Source organism: Corvus moneduloides, chromosome Z (assembly GCF_009650955.1).
Source record: "Corvus moneduloides isolate bCorMon1 chromosome Z, bCorMon1.pri, whole genome shotgun sequence".
Classification (NCBI taxonomy): domain Eukaryota; kingdom Metazoa; phylum Chordata; class Aves; order Passeriformes; family Corvidae; genus Corvus; species Corvus moneduloides.
The window spans coordinates 30,664,273-30,679,213 of NC_045511.1; the positions used below are offsets into that span (position 1 = coordinate 30,664,273).

The 14,941-nt window shown below is 44.5% G+C and overlaps 1 protein-coding gene across 2 annotated transcripts in view; it reads left to right on the forward strand.

Moving 5' to 3' along the window:
* LOC116438015 (neuronal acetylcholine receptor subunit alpha-7-like) overlaps positions 1–14,941 on the forward strand; it is a 58,104-nt gene that overhangs the window by 22,303 nt on the left and 20,860 nt on the right. The window contains exons 3-5 of one of the 2 annotated variants that reach the window (XM_032096500.1): positions 9,691–9,735; positions 11,389–11,498; positions 13,834–13,913. In XM_032096500.1, coding sequence (XP_031952391.1) covers positions 9,691–9,735; positions 11,389–11,498; positions 13,834–13,913 — 235 coding nt within the window. The remainder of the gene's footprint in view (positions 1–9,690; positions 9,736–11,388; positions 11,499–13,833; positions 13,914–14,941) is intronic. The other variant, XM_032096502.1, reaches the window with a different exon arrangement.

Sequence of the window (14,941 nt, forward strand, 5' to 3'; positions counted from 1 at the left end):
TGGTCACAGAACTCGCTTAGTGTGACCAATTTTCAACTCTGTGAAGAAAAAATAAAATTCCTCTCCATTAGCATGGGAGGATCTTGAAAATTGGGTAATTCAGGGCTAATTGAGACATGAATTATTATTTTGGCTGTCTCCTATGTGCGAGACATTGTCAAAATGCCAGTCTCACTAAACCAATTAAACATGCAACATGTGAATTTGCTAGGACAATGAAGTTAAGCACCATGGGTAGCATGGCTTCCTGACTAATACTACTTGCACACACTTGCATGAAACATTATGATGGAGCTTTTGTTACCTAAACCTTATTGGCATCTTTTTATTTTATTTGACTTCTGCCCCACTCAGTGCAGAGTGGGAGCAGTTCACTAGTGAGCAGCAATTCCATGGTTTGTTTTCTTTCAGCATGGTTCCCCAAGATGTACTTAGTGGCAATGGCTCCAGCAAAAGAAAGACTGATTTCCTTCTGAGATTTTTAGTTGTGGTCATCCAGCTTGGGCATTTCACGATAATTAAACAATTTTCTGTCTGTCTGGTGAAAAGACTGTACTCTGTTGTTTGTACATGTGGGAATTTAGATCTTGAGCTCATGTATGTTCCTTAATTTTGGGTAACTAATCTGAGGCATCAAGGATTTGCAATAAAGCAGTTAAGCCAAAACTGTTGGGGTGGCCTTGAACCTCATATTTCTTAGTTTCTCTGAGTCCTGAGAGACAGTGAGTTCAGCTTCTCAGTAAAAACCTTTCCTCCCATTTTCTATCCCTGATCACAGACTTTAAGAGATCACTTGAGTTTTGAAACAGGCCTCCATTCCCTTACTTTTTGCTGTCACAGCAGCATGCAAATATAGAAAGAAAAAGCAAAGGCAACTTTGCAGATAGACTGAGTGTGAGTCTCTGATAAGTATTCAGGGCTGGTTTTCTCAACCATCCTTCTACTGTTTTCCTTGTGATTTCAAATGCTGGAAAGGACAGTTAATAATTAATATCCTGGAATAACGATTTGTGTCTAGTCCTGTTTGTTGAAGCACCTGCCAACTGTGTGCAAAATACATGGAGGCCTATTTCAGGAGGAGGTATCCACCCTGGAGAATATAAAAACCATCTACATGCTATGTGTGGATCATTTTGGATTTTAATGGAGGACTGACTGCTTTTGTATGGTGACATAACACCCTTTCCCCCAGGAACTAAGCATGTATGTCAGTTTATTCAAGCAGTCAGAGAGCAGCACTGTGCTGGAAGGCCATGTGAGGCCCTCTGACCCAGCATCTGGCGTTTTCATGAGAAGTATCTTTGAAACAGTGGGACAAAGCTGGTGCCCAGGATCCCAGGATCCCAGAGAACTGTGGGGACAGGGAGTCCTACAATTTGCAGGTCTTTGTGGAGGAACTTAAACAGTCTCAAGACCAGTGTTGGTGTCTACATTGTGTCACAGTTCACAGGAGTCCTGATCTTCAGGGACTAGTGCAAACATACAACCTAGAAAAATAAAATTAGTTTCCTAAGTAAAGGACCCACAGCCCCAGGCAGTAGTTGAAAGTCTTGTCGCATGGGCAGGGCAAGAACAAGACTGCCTTTTTTCACCACAGGGAAAATTGGAAAATACTGGGGGAAAAGGCAAGTAAGACATGAATCAAGTAGGAGACTCTCAGTCACCAGTTCTGCCAGTGAGTGGGAGGGCTGCCTACTCTGAAGCCCTGACTGGCAACAGAAACTGGCATTTCTTCCCTTATTTCTTTCTGATCTCACCTTTAGGGAATGCATGGGTTCAGTACTTGCTGCAGTGGCTTTTGTATCCAGGCCTTTGCATTTAACGTCCGTATCTGGTTGGTCTCTGACATACAGGGAGCCAAGGCTTTCACAAGGAATACCTCTTGAGGACTTTGATACCCATGCATTATACAGCCTAAGGAATATGATTGGCACCCCTGTGTTTGCAGGCTTCTCTGGAACAGTCCCTGTTTCAATGCTGTGTGCTCCTCCCAGTACAAGGTTCTCTTGAACTCTCCACTCTCACCAGAAGTGATTGCTCCTGTCTCAGGGGCTTGCAAGGGGAGGAATGTATTCTGACAGTGGCCAAAACCTCCAATATGCAAAGTTCCTGTCTCAAAAGCAAGTGAGTAAACACTGCTGAAAGCAGCAGATACAGATGCAAGGGTACTCCCCCAGACTGCTCTTCCGGGGAGAGAAGAATGCAGGTGGTTACAGACAGGGGACACTGCCTTTGTAGTAGCTGCTACACAGTGGAAAGACCAAAGGCAGACTGCACTGCTTGCTCACAGTGAAAGAATACATACCTCTGCGACACAGGGGGGGGCCCAAGAAAGGCATGACCTCCAGAAGCCAGTGGCATCAGATGGGAGTGTGATTCAACCCTAGATGAAAAACACTTATGAGACATCACATCCAACCATTCGTAGGAGAAAACCCTGAGCAACAAAGGTGTTGCTGATGGGCAACAAAATACTCAGTAGGTGTTTGTTCTTATGTTATTCCTTTGTATTTTTGTTTTTCTCCACAGTCTTTCACCTTGACTCTGGGCCTTCCTGTCTGATTTCCATCTTCCTCCTGAGGGTGCTTTGTTAAAGGAATTGAGATGAAGTACTTAAACTTTAGGTATTCCTATGTAGTTGATGTTACCATGGCAAGGTTTATTCCAGCCTATTAACGAGACCCCTGAAATACAAAGGCTGTCCAGCGATACTTACCCGAATGTTGCCAAGGCAACCTGGGCACTCCTCAAAATTACTGGTTCTGTGAGCCTTCAACCATTCAACGCATTTGAGCTGAGTTTTAGATAATCAGCTGAAGATTGTGTGCAGATTGGTGGTTCAGCAATGGAAAGGAGTGCCTGTGCAGTCACAAACTGAGAATACAAGTGTCATACATGAAATCCCTAATTAGCTTGGTCTTTGCATGTTAAGTGCTTTAATTAGTTAATTTTGAGTTAAACAATTTTTTTAATTGAATGTTAAAGTTAACCCATCAGCCCAGGTACAGAAATCAAGTTCTGTTATTAATGTTTTCACTTGTTCAAAGCAGTTTATTTGTACCAGTCCCAGTTAAAATCCCCCAGTTAAAAGTTTCCCAGTTAAAAATCCCTTTTCAAACTTTAAACCACTTGTACACTGTAAGAGTTGTTTCTCCCATGTTCATTGTCTACTTTTACAAATGTTTTAAGATGTATTAGATGTATTTTATATATTTTTTAAGGGTTTCTACTTTGCACCTTAGACCCAGGACCAACTCCAAAACCCCAGTTTCTAACAGCCAACAGCTATTTTTAGCCCCATCGCCAACCTGAATCTTAATGAGGGCATGTTACCACCCTTACTTCAGCTGATACTACCCCCTGACAACGACGAGCTATAGGTAGACAGAGATGTTCTGTCAAAGGGACAGCATCAATCACTTTGGACCAAAGGGGTGTGCTGTGGGCGGGCTGTGGGTGGACTGGGGCGGAGCAAAGGCACTATAAAATAAGGGAGCAAGCTTCAGCTCAGTGTAGACCACTGCAGATTAGAGGTAGTGGGCACTAGTGCTGGGTGTTAAAGCCTTACTCCTATTAAGGAGCCTTTAATAATTTTTCCTTGACTTTTGCATTAGCTGAAAGTCAGCCCAGCACTGCAAGTTCTTCCACCAGAGGTCCAGTGCTGTCTAAGCCTGAAGATCTCTAATCCCTGCGCTCCTGGGGCATACCTCCTGAGCCACTAGGATCCCAAATTTTTATGTTTTGCTAATTTTTGTAATTTTTCAATTTTTCTGTTTTTAATAAATTATTTTAATTTTTACTAGGAGTTGTCTCATTCTTCACAACAAGCATTTGAAAGCTTGGTCAATTCCAGTGGATATTTTGAATAAGATCTCACTCAAAGATCAGTGTCTCTGCTAACAAACTTTCCAAGTTTCCATGTCAATGTCTTTGTGTCACTTGACTGTTTCTCTCCTCGTCTTCAGATCTTCAGGTACGAAAACAGTGGGGAAAAAAAAAAGTAAAAATTAACCAAAGTAGTCCCAAAGTAGTCACACATTACTTCCGAGAGTTACTTGTTCAATTTGGGACTTTTCTGATCATTGTTTTGAAATAATTCAGTGGCTGATTCAACTCCACTTCTGTGGCTCTGCGAGAGGGCAAGAATTAATGACTCCTGCTGGTCACCTGGTAATAAATACCTTGCTACGAAGATGACATGTAATCATATGATGTCACTACTGAACCAGGAAGGACTTTGGGATTTTTTGTCCACATGATATGGCCTGGGTAATTACGTGGCTAAGGGCAGTTATATTTCACTTCGATGTTGACCTGGCAAGGGAGAATCTGTTGACAGGCAGTGGTGCACAATGCAGGCAGATGTACATACACTGTAAGCTTTGAATTTATGGCAGGGAGAAGAAAACCAAACTAAAACATTCACATGTCGCAGCATGTGCACCAGAACAAACCAAACTGTCACTTTCTGTGGGTCAAAGGTGGCTGTAGGAATAAGCAGATATCCAGGGCAGAGGATTAACTGGAGTCAGGCTGGAGATAGAAAGGGGAGAAAATGACCCAGATAAATACAGGAAGGATTTAGAGAGCAAGTGTTGCACTCACTAGTGATGACAGCTTTTCCAGCGTTTTTAAATACAGGAGCAAAATTATTTGTCTGAGCTGAACATTTGCAAACCAGGAGGACAGCCAAGGGAGTGATGGAAAAACACCTCTGGGAGCTGATCATTTTCAGCCTCACCAGAATCTTTGCAGGGCTGCTTTCAGTGCTTTGCTGCACAGAAAGATGGGAGCTGAGAGCCAGCCCAATGCAGGGGGAAGGTCATTGCCAAGGCTGACAGTGCCAAGGCAGGAATCTTGAACAGAAAAAGCAGTGTGATAGGTTATTCAAGTTTTCTCCTGGGAGGAAAGTCATCCTCTCACCTAACCTTTAAACACTTCTGCATAAACCAATGACACAGAGCGAGGGAAATGCCGTCAGCACTTCCCGAGCTCAATAATTAGCTTTTACTTAGGCAAGCTAAGTGATCAGTGTTCTCCTGAGATAGAGTAAAGCACACACATGCTCCAGGTTATTTGTTTGTGAGTGTCTATGTAACAGAAAAATACATTCCTTTCTGTGCCAAGATATTTTAGAGGTGCCTACAGTACACAGGTCCTGATAAAGATTTGCAATTCTTCTGCAGCTCTGGAAAGGCAAGGCAACCAGTCCACTGCAAAGGCCAAAGTATTTCCTTACAGAATGCAAAGTTACATGGCTCAGTAAACCACCCCGAAGAGGGAAAGCTCCATAGACGCCTCGGCTCTGAAATGCCTCTTGCTCTAATAGGGGGTGGATTCAAACTCAAGATTCCCATGGCCCTCATGTCCTCGACAGCCCCAGCAGGCACTTTTTCCTTGGTTCCTCAGGGTCCTTCTCTAGAAAGGACTTAGCAAGAGAGCTACACCTGGACAAATGCCTGCCCAGTGTAAAGACTTTTGAAACTGGCCCAGCGCCAGGCACCCACGCTCACTCACCCTCCCCCGCCATAGCTGGGCAGAGAGAGAAAAATAAGTTAATGAAGGGTTCATGAGTTAAGGAGAGTGAGAAAACGCTTCAAGGGCAAAACAGGCTCAACTTAAAGTTGCAAAGTGAATTTATTACTAACAGACTCAGAGGAGGATAATGAGAAGTAAAATAAGCCCTTAAAACATCTTTTTCCTCCCAGCCCCTCCCTCCTTCCCACCAACAGTGCAGGGAGACAGAGCATGGGGATTTGGTCAGTTCATCACCCGAGGTTTTCTTCCACTTCTCAGGGGAGAGGAGTTGTTCCCCTGTGAGACCGTGGGGTCCCTCCCACGGGAGACAGTTCTCCGTGAACTTCTCCAGTGTGGGTCCACTCTCAGAAGCAGCCACACCTGCTGGGTGTGCCACACCTGCTGGGATGTGAATTCCCCCCCACGGGCAAACAGTCCTCCCAACACTGCTGCGCCGTGGGTCTCTCTTCCACGGGGTGCAGTCCTCCAAGGACAGGCTGCTCCAGCCTGGAAGCAGGGCCCTCTCTCTCCACTGGGTCTCCCACTGGATCACAGCCCCCTCCAGGCATCCCCCCGCTCCAGCACGGGCACCTCCCCCAGGGGCTACGGGTGGATCTCTGCATCCCCCGTGGATCCCCATGGGCTGCAGGGGCACAGCTGCTTCACTATGGCCATCACCACGGCCTGCAGAGGCATCTCAGCTCCGGGCCCTGGAGCACCTCCACCCCCTCCTTTTCACTGACCTTGGTGTTGCCATGTTTTCCCTCACGTGTTCTCACCTCCTTCTCTTCTCTGACTAGAAGAAAAATTGTGTGTACTCTGTTTTGATTTTCTTCTTAAATATGTAATCACAGAGGCGTTACCAACCTCTCTAATTGGCCCAGCCTTGGCCAGCAGTATGTCCATCTTCAGAGCCATCAGCGATTGGCTCTGGTGGACATGGTGGAAGCTTCCAGCAGCTTCTCACAGAAGCCATCTCTGTGATGGCCATGTAAAACCAACACAGTCATATTTGCTGCTTCTGCAAACCAGGCACTTCCGGCAAACTCAGATCCTTGTTTGAAAAATATTTTGTTCTGTTGTGCAATAAGAAGGACCCATCAGGCTGCATCTGTTGACCAGCACTGCATATGGAAGCATTTTCTGTGTTTTGCCAAAATGTCAAATGCCATTTAAGAGCTCAGAAGCCTGAAGGCAAGGATGGGAATAGTCTCTGAACAGCCAGGAAAACATCCTGAAGTGATATTTTATTTCACCCAAGCTAAGAGAGACATAAGCGGCCCAAAGCCCAAGTTAGACCTTGTGTTTTTGCTGCTATCTAAACACAAGACAAGGAAGACCATTGTTACTTTCTAGATAACCTTTTGAGAACTCAAAAAGATAAGTTTTCCTTTGACTTCAAATCTAAGCACAGTAGCCCTGTGAAAAGAAGGCAAAGCAGACCCAAGACAATAAATTTAATGCTATGTGAAATATCTGGCTGAAGAATTATTTGGAGTCAAAGCTGATTAGCCAGGTCATCAGTACCTGACACACAAATAAACAGGTAAAGACAACAAACTGTTTTGTGAAATACAGAAGTTAGCCCAAGATGTCTTCCTTTGCAAGCTGTCAAGTAAAAACTTACTGTGCCAGACAAAAATGAGTTTCCTTGTAACTCAGAGCCCCATATGAAAGGCTCCTGATGGAAGGCACCTCCACATGCTGGAAACCCACAGCCTCACAGATGTACATTGGGCTTTAATTCATTCCCCTGTGGTTTACAAAGGTAGATGACAAAATAAGGAATGTCCCCTTCCCTGTAGGTTTTAGTGTAGATGGGGAAAATCCTTAATTTTGCACAGCAAAGGCACTGGCTGACTGTTGCTGACCATGTTTTTAATCATGGTGCTCAAGCTCCTTTGAGAGTGCACAGAAAGTCTTTGTTAGGAGGACATGTGCAGGTTACAAGTATAAAGCATTATTTGGCTAATGACATAAAATATTGTTAGGATTTGATGTGCAATTCAGAGGACCGTCATGCTCACCAGCCCTACAGGACACTTCAGGAGTCATTGGTGGCCAGGGATGCATCAGTGAGATGGGCTGGCAGCTGGCCTCTCAGGATCCCTGGGACACAACCTCTGTGTTGCTGGGTTGCTTTCATTTCCTGGTCAGTGGACACAGATATCTCTGATGACTCTATCAATTATCAGCTCTGGGGTTATTCTTTACTTTAGGATTTTATTTTTCAAGATGGTGTTTGAATCCTTCAGCATCTAAAACGCTTGTCTCAACAAGCCCAGTCCTTCTGTTACTTTTCTGCAGATTTTCTTACTTGCTTCAACCACAGCAACCAAGGGAACAAAAGGGGGTGCAGATGGACCAGGCCTCTGGAGGTGGGTTGTAGTTTGCATAGAGAGAGGCATACATTTGCTAAAGCAGCAGAGAGGAGAAAGGGAAATATATGAACAGTATAACAATATAAAATCACATCTGATTTTTGTGTGGCATCTCACAGCAGCAGAAGCAGTGTAGTCAGGTCCCAAGAGGACTCGAGGTAGGGTGGTAGACAGTTTTGTGTGAGTCACTATGGCAAAGACCTGTTTCATGTCTGAAATTCACCTTTCCTGGAGACAGGAGCCTGGCGAGAGCCTAACTCTGGCCACAGTGCCGAAACAATCAGGAATCCTCCAGATCAATGATGTCTCCCTTTCTAGGTTGTGGTGTTTCTGGAACTCCAACAACCCAAATGAAAGGAGAGGAGATCATGCTACAGACAAGGCTCATGCTAAGAGTTCAGCAGTACCACTGGTCCAGTGTCTGGTGTGCTGGGGAATCAGTAATGAGGAGACTTCTCTGGGCAGTTCTCCTTCATGTATTAGCCTAGGAGTCTGGAGTTCCTGCATGGGACACAGAAGAAGTAACTCCAGAGGACTCTCAGAAGACCACACACTCCTAGGGTTGCAGCTCACTGTAAGATGTTGCAGTTTGGTTTTGAGCAGCTCTTCCCTGACATTTCTGGGGTAGTTTCTTTGCATATGTACTGTGAGGGTAGCTCAGGAGGGTTGGAGGGGAGGAAAGGCAGAAGGAATGTAGCTTGAGGTGAGCAAACTGGCATTTTTCCAAAGTGAATAAGGCAGTTTAGGTTTTTCTACCTTGTTAGAGAGTAAGTACTGCAGTAAGGACATGACAAGAGAGGGCCTGCCTGTCCATGGAACTCTCTGCATGGCTTAAATTCCTGCCAAGCAGCTTGCAGTTGCAATGTCTCCCACCCCAAACACTGCAGACAACCATGTAAGCTTCCTAGGGCATGGACACACACAGGGACAGCTGGGCATACAGTGAGCCAGTCCCCCTGAGCACCGCAGCCTCAGCTCCTGGGAAGTGCAGGGCATGGCTATGGTCGTCTTTGTGGACCTGTGTTTCTGCACCACAGTAACTCCACAGCCCTGCTTCTCCCTCCCCACTGTGCAGGGTCCTGCACCTGCAGGGTAACTGCAGAAAACTGGGCACCTTGTGACTCCCCAAAGAACTTGGGCACCAGCTGGGTGGTGAGAGCATCTTGTTTCTGTTGTAAGAGATTCTTCCCCATGGCCTCTGCAAGTGGGTCTGAACCTGCAGACTCCTGCTCTGTGCAAGTGCCGTGTGAGCTCCCTCTCAGGCAGCATCGTGTCCTTTTTTGTCAAGTGATAGCTTCTGCCCAAGGCCTGTCCTTCCTTTCCTTTAACCAGAGCTAACTACATAGCACTGACACTCAAAAGGAACAGCACTTCCAGCATTATTTTCACCATTGCTTTGCAGTGGCCGCAAATACAACGTAAAGTGTCCCAACTATGACATACAGTGTGGTACTGGAAAACATCTTGTTTTGAGCAAGTAGCTAGAAGGTAAAACTTGGTAAGGGGTTCATCCCCAGAAAAATAAGAGAAATCATCTAATACTTTCCTTTCTATTGTTAATCAGTTACGATAAACACAGGAGATCTGTGGATTTAAAGGATAGTGAAAAAGTCACCATTGTCTGGGCCAAATAGTGGTGTTCCAGTGAGCTCACAATCTACTCCATGGAGTTTGGTTTATGTACCCCAAGAGTCTGGATTCTCTAAAAGACACAGAAACTCTTCCACCTCTAATCAAACTGTTTCATCTCTTTTTCTCCTGTCTTTTCTTTCCTTCCTCCTTTTGTTCAAAGGATGAGAAGAATCAGGTGTTGATCACCAATGCTTGGCTACAGATGGTGAGTAATCTCTGTCAATAAAGTAGAGAAACTGTCTAATTGAAAACTACTGGATATGATTTCTTAGCTTAAAAGCAAGACTGCTATCTTATAGCTCGTGTGTAATATAATGCAAGCAGTCATTTTGAGTCCTTTAAAATTTCCCTAGTGCTCCTTTTAGCATTGAAAATTAAATTCAGGAGATTACACTAATCCTTTGGACAGACGTTTTGACTTTTGGAGGAAACCAACTGCCTTGTTTTGCCAGTGGATGTTGGGATCTAGTAACAAAGAGGGAGTTAGAGTCCCATCATAGCTAAGAAGAGAATCTTCAAGGCCCTCTGCATAACCAGTGATGGGAACTTACAAACGAGCCAGGCACCTAGTAAGACCCAGGCAACCTGCACTTGCCACTTCTGGGAAAATCCCACCTCTGCATGAAATTTGGAGCCAGGACACCTGCCCCTGAACACAGAAGTGGTCACTGGACCACATGGAGACTACTCGTAGTGGGTGATGAGGTGTCCAGGGACCACAGAGAGCCCGATGCTACACTGCTGCTGGCAGCACCCAGGCACCTCTCTGGGATATTGCCTTCCCTCGTGCTTTACAAACCTCTTCCATAAACATTCCTCCTCCCTCTTCTGCAACTGCTCCAGCTGAGAATTCACCTGCACTACTCATGCAGGATAAGCAAAACTGACCTTCACTAAGGGCTTTGTGGGAGGGAGTTTCCCATCAGGTCTGCCTGGCTGCCTCTGATGAGGGATACAGAGTTTTCTTACGCTGTGTAAACAGATCTCCTCAAGGGCTTGTGCTCAGGAAAGAAGCAGTTCTTGAAGGAAAAACCAGTGGGAGACTTGAATGATTCAACTAATTCTGCTTTGACTTTTGCAGCCAAACACTAGCTTATATTAGTATGTTCAACTGAAAAGGCTGTTTCTTCCCCAGCTACCTGCTGGGATTTGCAGCAGAAATGAGTATTTTTAAATTGCAAAAACTAACCCAGACAAACCTATATGACTACAGGATTGTTAAGTCAGAGCCTGTGGGTGTCCTGTCCCTTGCAGAGATGTTCTTCAGTTTTGGCACTGATAAGGGTTTCCCTTGCAGCCCTCCCATTGAGCTTCATTGTAAGTCACAAGGTTCATCCCAAAAGCTGTTCCTGCACCTATCTTGAATTAACTGTGTTGAGGTGGAGGAGATGGGATCACAAACAACTCCTTGGCATATAAAGTTCACTCACCTACCTCTCAAAGCAAGGTGGTTAGTAAAAGAGTCACCCAACCTCTGCAACAGATTAAATTATTTCCACCCAACGGGGACCCTCAGACCATGGTCCACCTACCAGTGACCACCTCAAAAACCACTTCACCTCAGAACCAGCATACCTCATGGAGATGCCTACTGCCAGTGTTTCTGCTAGCCCACCAGGAAAGGTTTGGGATGCCTGGCTTCAGGCCACGAGATGAAGAGCTAGACACTGTCTTCAGTAGTCACACTGTTATTTCCTCTATATATGCCAGCCTTTCTTAATAATTAAAGCCAAGCATTAAACTATTATCATACTGCTGCTGTTGCTATTGGCAAAACCTGTTCTGTTCCCATAATATTCCAGAGAACTTAGGAGACTTTTACAAACTCATATAATCTGATGTATGTGTTTGCCAACAGTCCTGGGTTGATGTTTACTTGTCCTGGGATCAGTATGAATACCCAGGAGTGCAGAACCTGCGATTTCCTGCTGACCAGATTTGGGTACCAGACATTCTTCTGTATAACAGGTAAGCAAGCTGTGAAATGGCCAGTAGGAGACTAGAACTAGGTGCTGAAAATCAGCTGTGCTTCACTGATATTACTGGCCTTTTGCCCTCTATGGATTTAGCTCTTACATTTAAAGAGTAACAAAAAGAAGCAAGCATCAGCTAAGAGATTTTTCTAATAGCCAGTCCAACTCTTCCTTCTGCATGTCTTCGTCAGCTTTTTCTCAGTGAACACAGAGAGAAAATTACCTATATTCTCTTCAAAATTACTGTATCTGCAGGAGAACTATTGTCATGTATCTGTCATAGTGTTTCTGATTGAAGTAAACAAATGAATTCTCACTTTCCTTATCACATATTTTATAAACCTCTCCATCATTCTTCTTCCACTCTGAACACTCTCTAATCTGTTTTTCCTTCTCCAGAGATGAATCTAGCTCTCTACACAGCATTTCTGCAGTGTTGAATGAAGTGGAAGCTCTCTAGACAGCTTAATGCTGTTAAAGTTTCCTTAATGCTTTCCAGGAGGAGGGGATTTAGGGTTTTCTCTAATAATATCTTAATTCTGTACTTATTTTTTGATCTATTGCAAACCCCAGATGTTGTAATTCAGCTCTGCTGGCTTACTAGATTTTCCCTGTTATGTATTTCTCTGACAGTTTTCAGGGTAGTGCTTTTTAATTACCCAGAATAAATTGCATTTTGTTAGTTTCCAGAGTTCACCAAGATCCATCTTTCATTCTAAACCCTCGCTACAGGATACCCAAAGGAGGCCTGGAGACACCTAGCTTGCTTAAGTGTTCTTCATTACTTCAGCTTTGGTTCTTACTGTCTCTTTGTTCCTTTTCGGTCTCTAAAAAGGCATACAGCTTGGTCGATATTACTGTAGTTTATAAGAACATGCTGAAATTCAGATAGATCACCAGCCTCCTCTTAGTCAGAAAAATAGATTGATTTGATGTGTTTGGCCCTTCACAAATCTATGCCAGATGTTTCACCCCATTTTCTTTGAAGTTAGGCTGATGTGTCTATGATTTCACCTTTAAAGGAAGTCAGAATTCTCTTTGATCTCCCCTAAATCACCATGCCCTTCCCTTTTCTCCACAAGCTCTCACAGATAATTGTTAATGCTTCAGAGGATATTTCGGCCAGTCCTTTCAGTTCTCAAGAGTAAATTTCATCACATCTGCTGAGTAGAATCTGTCTTATCTACATTTCCTTAACCCGTTCATCCCCTGCTCTGTGATGGACTCCTGCCGCTGGGTGAGAATTAATTGCAAAGAGTGAAGCACACAGGGTGCAGGATACTGCAGCTCTCTGCACCCTGTTGTTTTTTTTTTCCCTTCCATACCAAGTGATGGATCGATCCTTTGTCTTTTCATTGTCCCCTTGTATTTATAAAACCCTTTTTTGTTGCCTTTTATGTCTTTGATAATTATCACTCATTTTGGACTTAGCCTTTTGAGTGTCATCCCCTGTTTTGTGTTGGGGACGATACTGAGGACTGAGAGCTCAAGACGTGGATAAAAACCAGATCAGAAGAGTAATGGAGGCTCTGAATTTTTTACATTTGATTGAAAGACAGGGTAAGAATGGTGTAGTCGTGCAATATAGACCTGCACAAAGCCACTACAGGCAAGGCTCTACAAGTCAGGTGATCCCTCTGTGGTTAATTTTTTCCCAAGAGACCATCTGGAACAAGCCTCCAGACTTGCTTCTTTGAAGAATCATTTCCTTGTCTGATTTTATTTAACTCCTTTAATTTTCTCGGAATTGTTGGAATAGTGAAGAAATTCTGTTTTCTTGGTCCCTTTTGCTCTTGGAGTCTCAATGATTCTCCTCCTACAAGCTCCTAAAATAACTTCTCTCCAGTGGTTTTTTCCAATGCTGAAAGCAAACTCCTGTCCTCTCTGTCTCAGGAGACTGCAGAATTGTTACATCAGGCCACCATTGCTGTTACAATAGATATCTGGGTAAGGTACAGATTACTTGATTTATGTGGTGAACTGCCTCATTTTGACAGGTGCCCTAGAAAGGCCTCATTGTCCCAACTGTCCAGTTTTTGGATACAGCTAATGTGACACTTTTGCCACTTTTCCTTCTGCCTTTGTTCTGAGACATACAACACTCTGTGTGTCACTTTTTTGAGGACATTGCAGCATGCAAGCAGCCTGCCCAGGTGCAGGCCGACAGTAACTATGAGGAACTGAGATATTGGTCAAGGGTAAATTCCTCACCCAGATGTAGGAACATAATTCAGCCAAAAGGTTATTTTTATGTTAACAGTTATATCTTTACTCACAGATCAGCTTGCTTTTTCTTTCTTTTGTTCTGTTTTGTTTATACTGTATTACAGTGCAGATGAAAGGTTTGATGCAACATTTCACACAAATGTGCTGGTGAACTACTCTGGATCCTGCCAATATATTCCTCCAGGTAGGGCACAGAGAGTATTTGTTCACTTTTAATCACAATTTCAAGCAGATTTCCTTCATTAATGAAACCAAGGTGTTTAAAATCTGTCTGTGGAAATTTTGCAAGCTGTCTAATAATGGGACAGACCCACTAAGAAAATTCAAGTCCATTATCAGTGGTGTATTTCCACTTTACAAATCAGTAAAATGTTCTCCTGAGCAGTTTGCTCAGAATGTCCAGAGGCCCACCTAAGGTGTCATCCAAAGTAAGGTGGTGTGCACCATCTTGTCGTGTTTCATGTGCAGTCCAGCTGGGTCTTTGTTGTGTGGAGACGTGAGCAGAGGAGACCCCAAGAGCAGCACTCACTCAGCATTGAAGCCCTTCCTGCCAGGCTGAGGCTACAAATCCAGGTCAAAAGACGAACTGGGGTTGGTCTCAGCCAGTTGGGCCTAAGTCTCAGTCTCTTTTCACCCGTGTTGCTGATTCCAGCAGCCATGGACTCACCAGCAAACACACAGGCTATGCCACAATTGCTCACTGTGGTGGGCAAAAAATTCCTAAACTTTGTGTCATAGCATAGCAGTCTCCAAGCAGGTCCATAGGGCCCAGGGGGGATCAGCAAGGACTTTCCTGAAGGCTGCTCCACTGTTGTTCCCTACCCCTTAGACCCCTTAAAGCATCCCAGGAAGTGAACTAGACACATTCAGAGTAAAATTCAAGGCTCAGTTAGCGCACAGATGATAAAGGTCAGCACTGGGCAAAGTTTAACACAACAATGTATTGTCGAGGGACTGTGGGTCTGAGGCAGGCCTGACCAGGAACTCCTTTCAAAGAGCTGGTCACAGTACGCTCAGCCCCTGGAGCGTACTCTTTGCTTCTGTCAGACCAAGCAACACTGCCTGTACCCTGCTAGGGCCAGCCAGCACTTGGAGACAGGCTGGGCTTCTTCTGCATGGCTGTAGTGTCCTGGGCAACCTACCTCAAGGATGCAGTGACAGAGATCTTCACTGGTGGGGGAAGGGAGGTTATTCTACTCATGGCAGCATCTT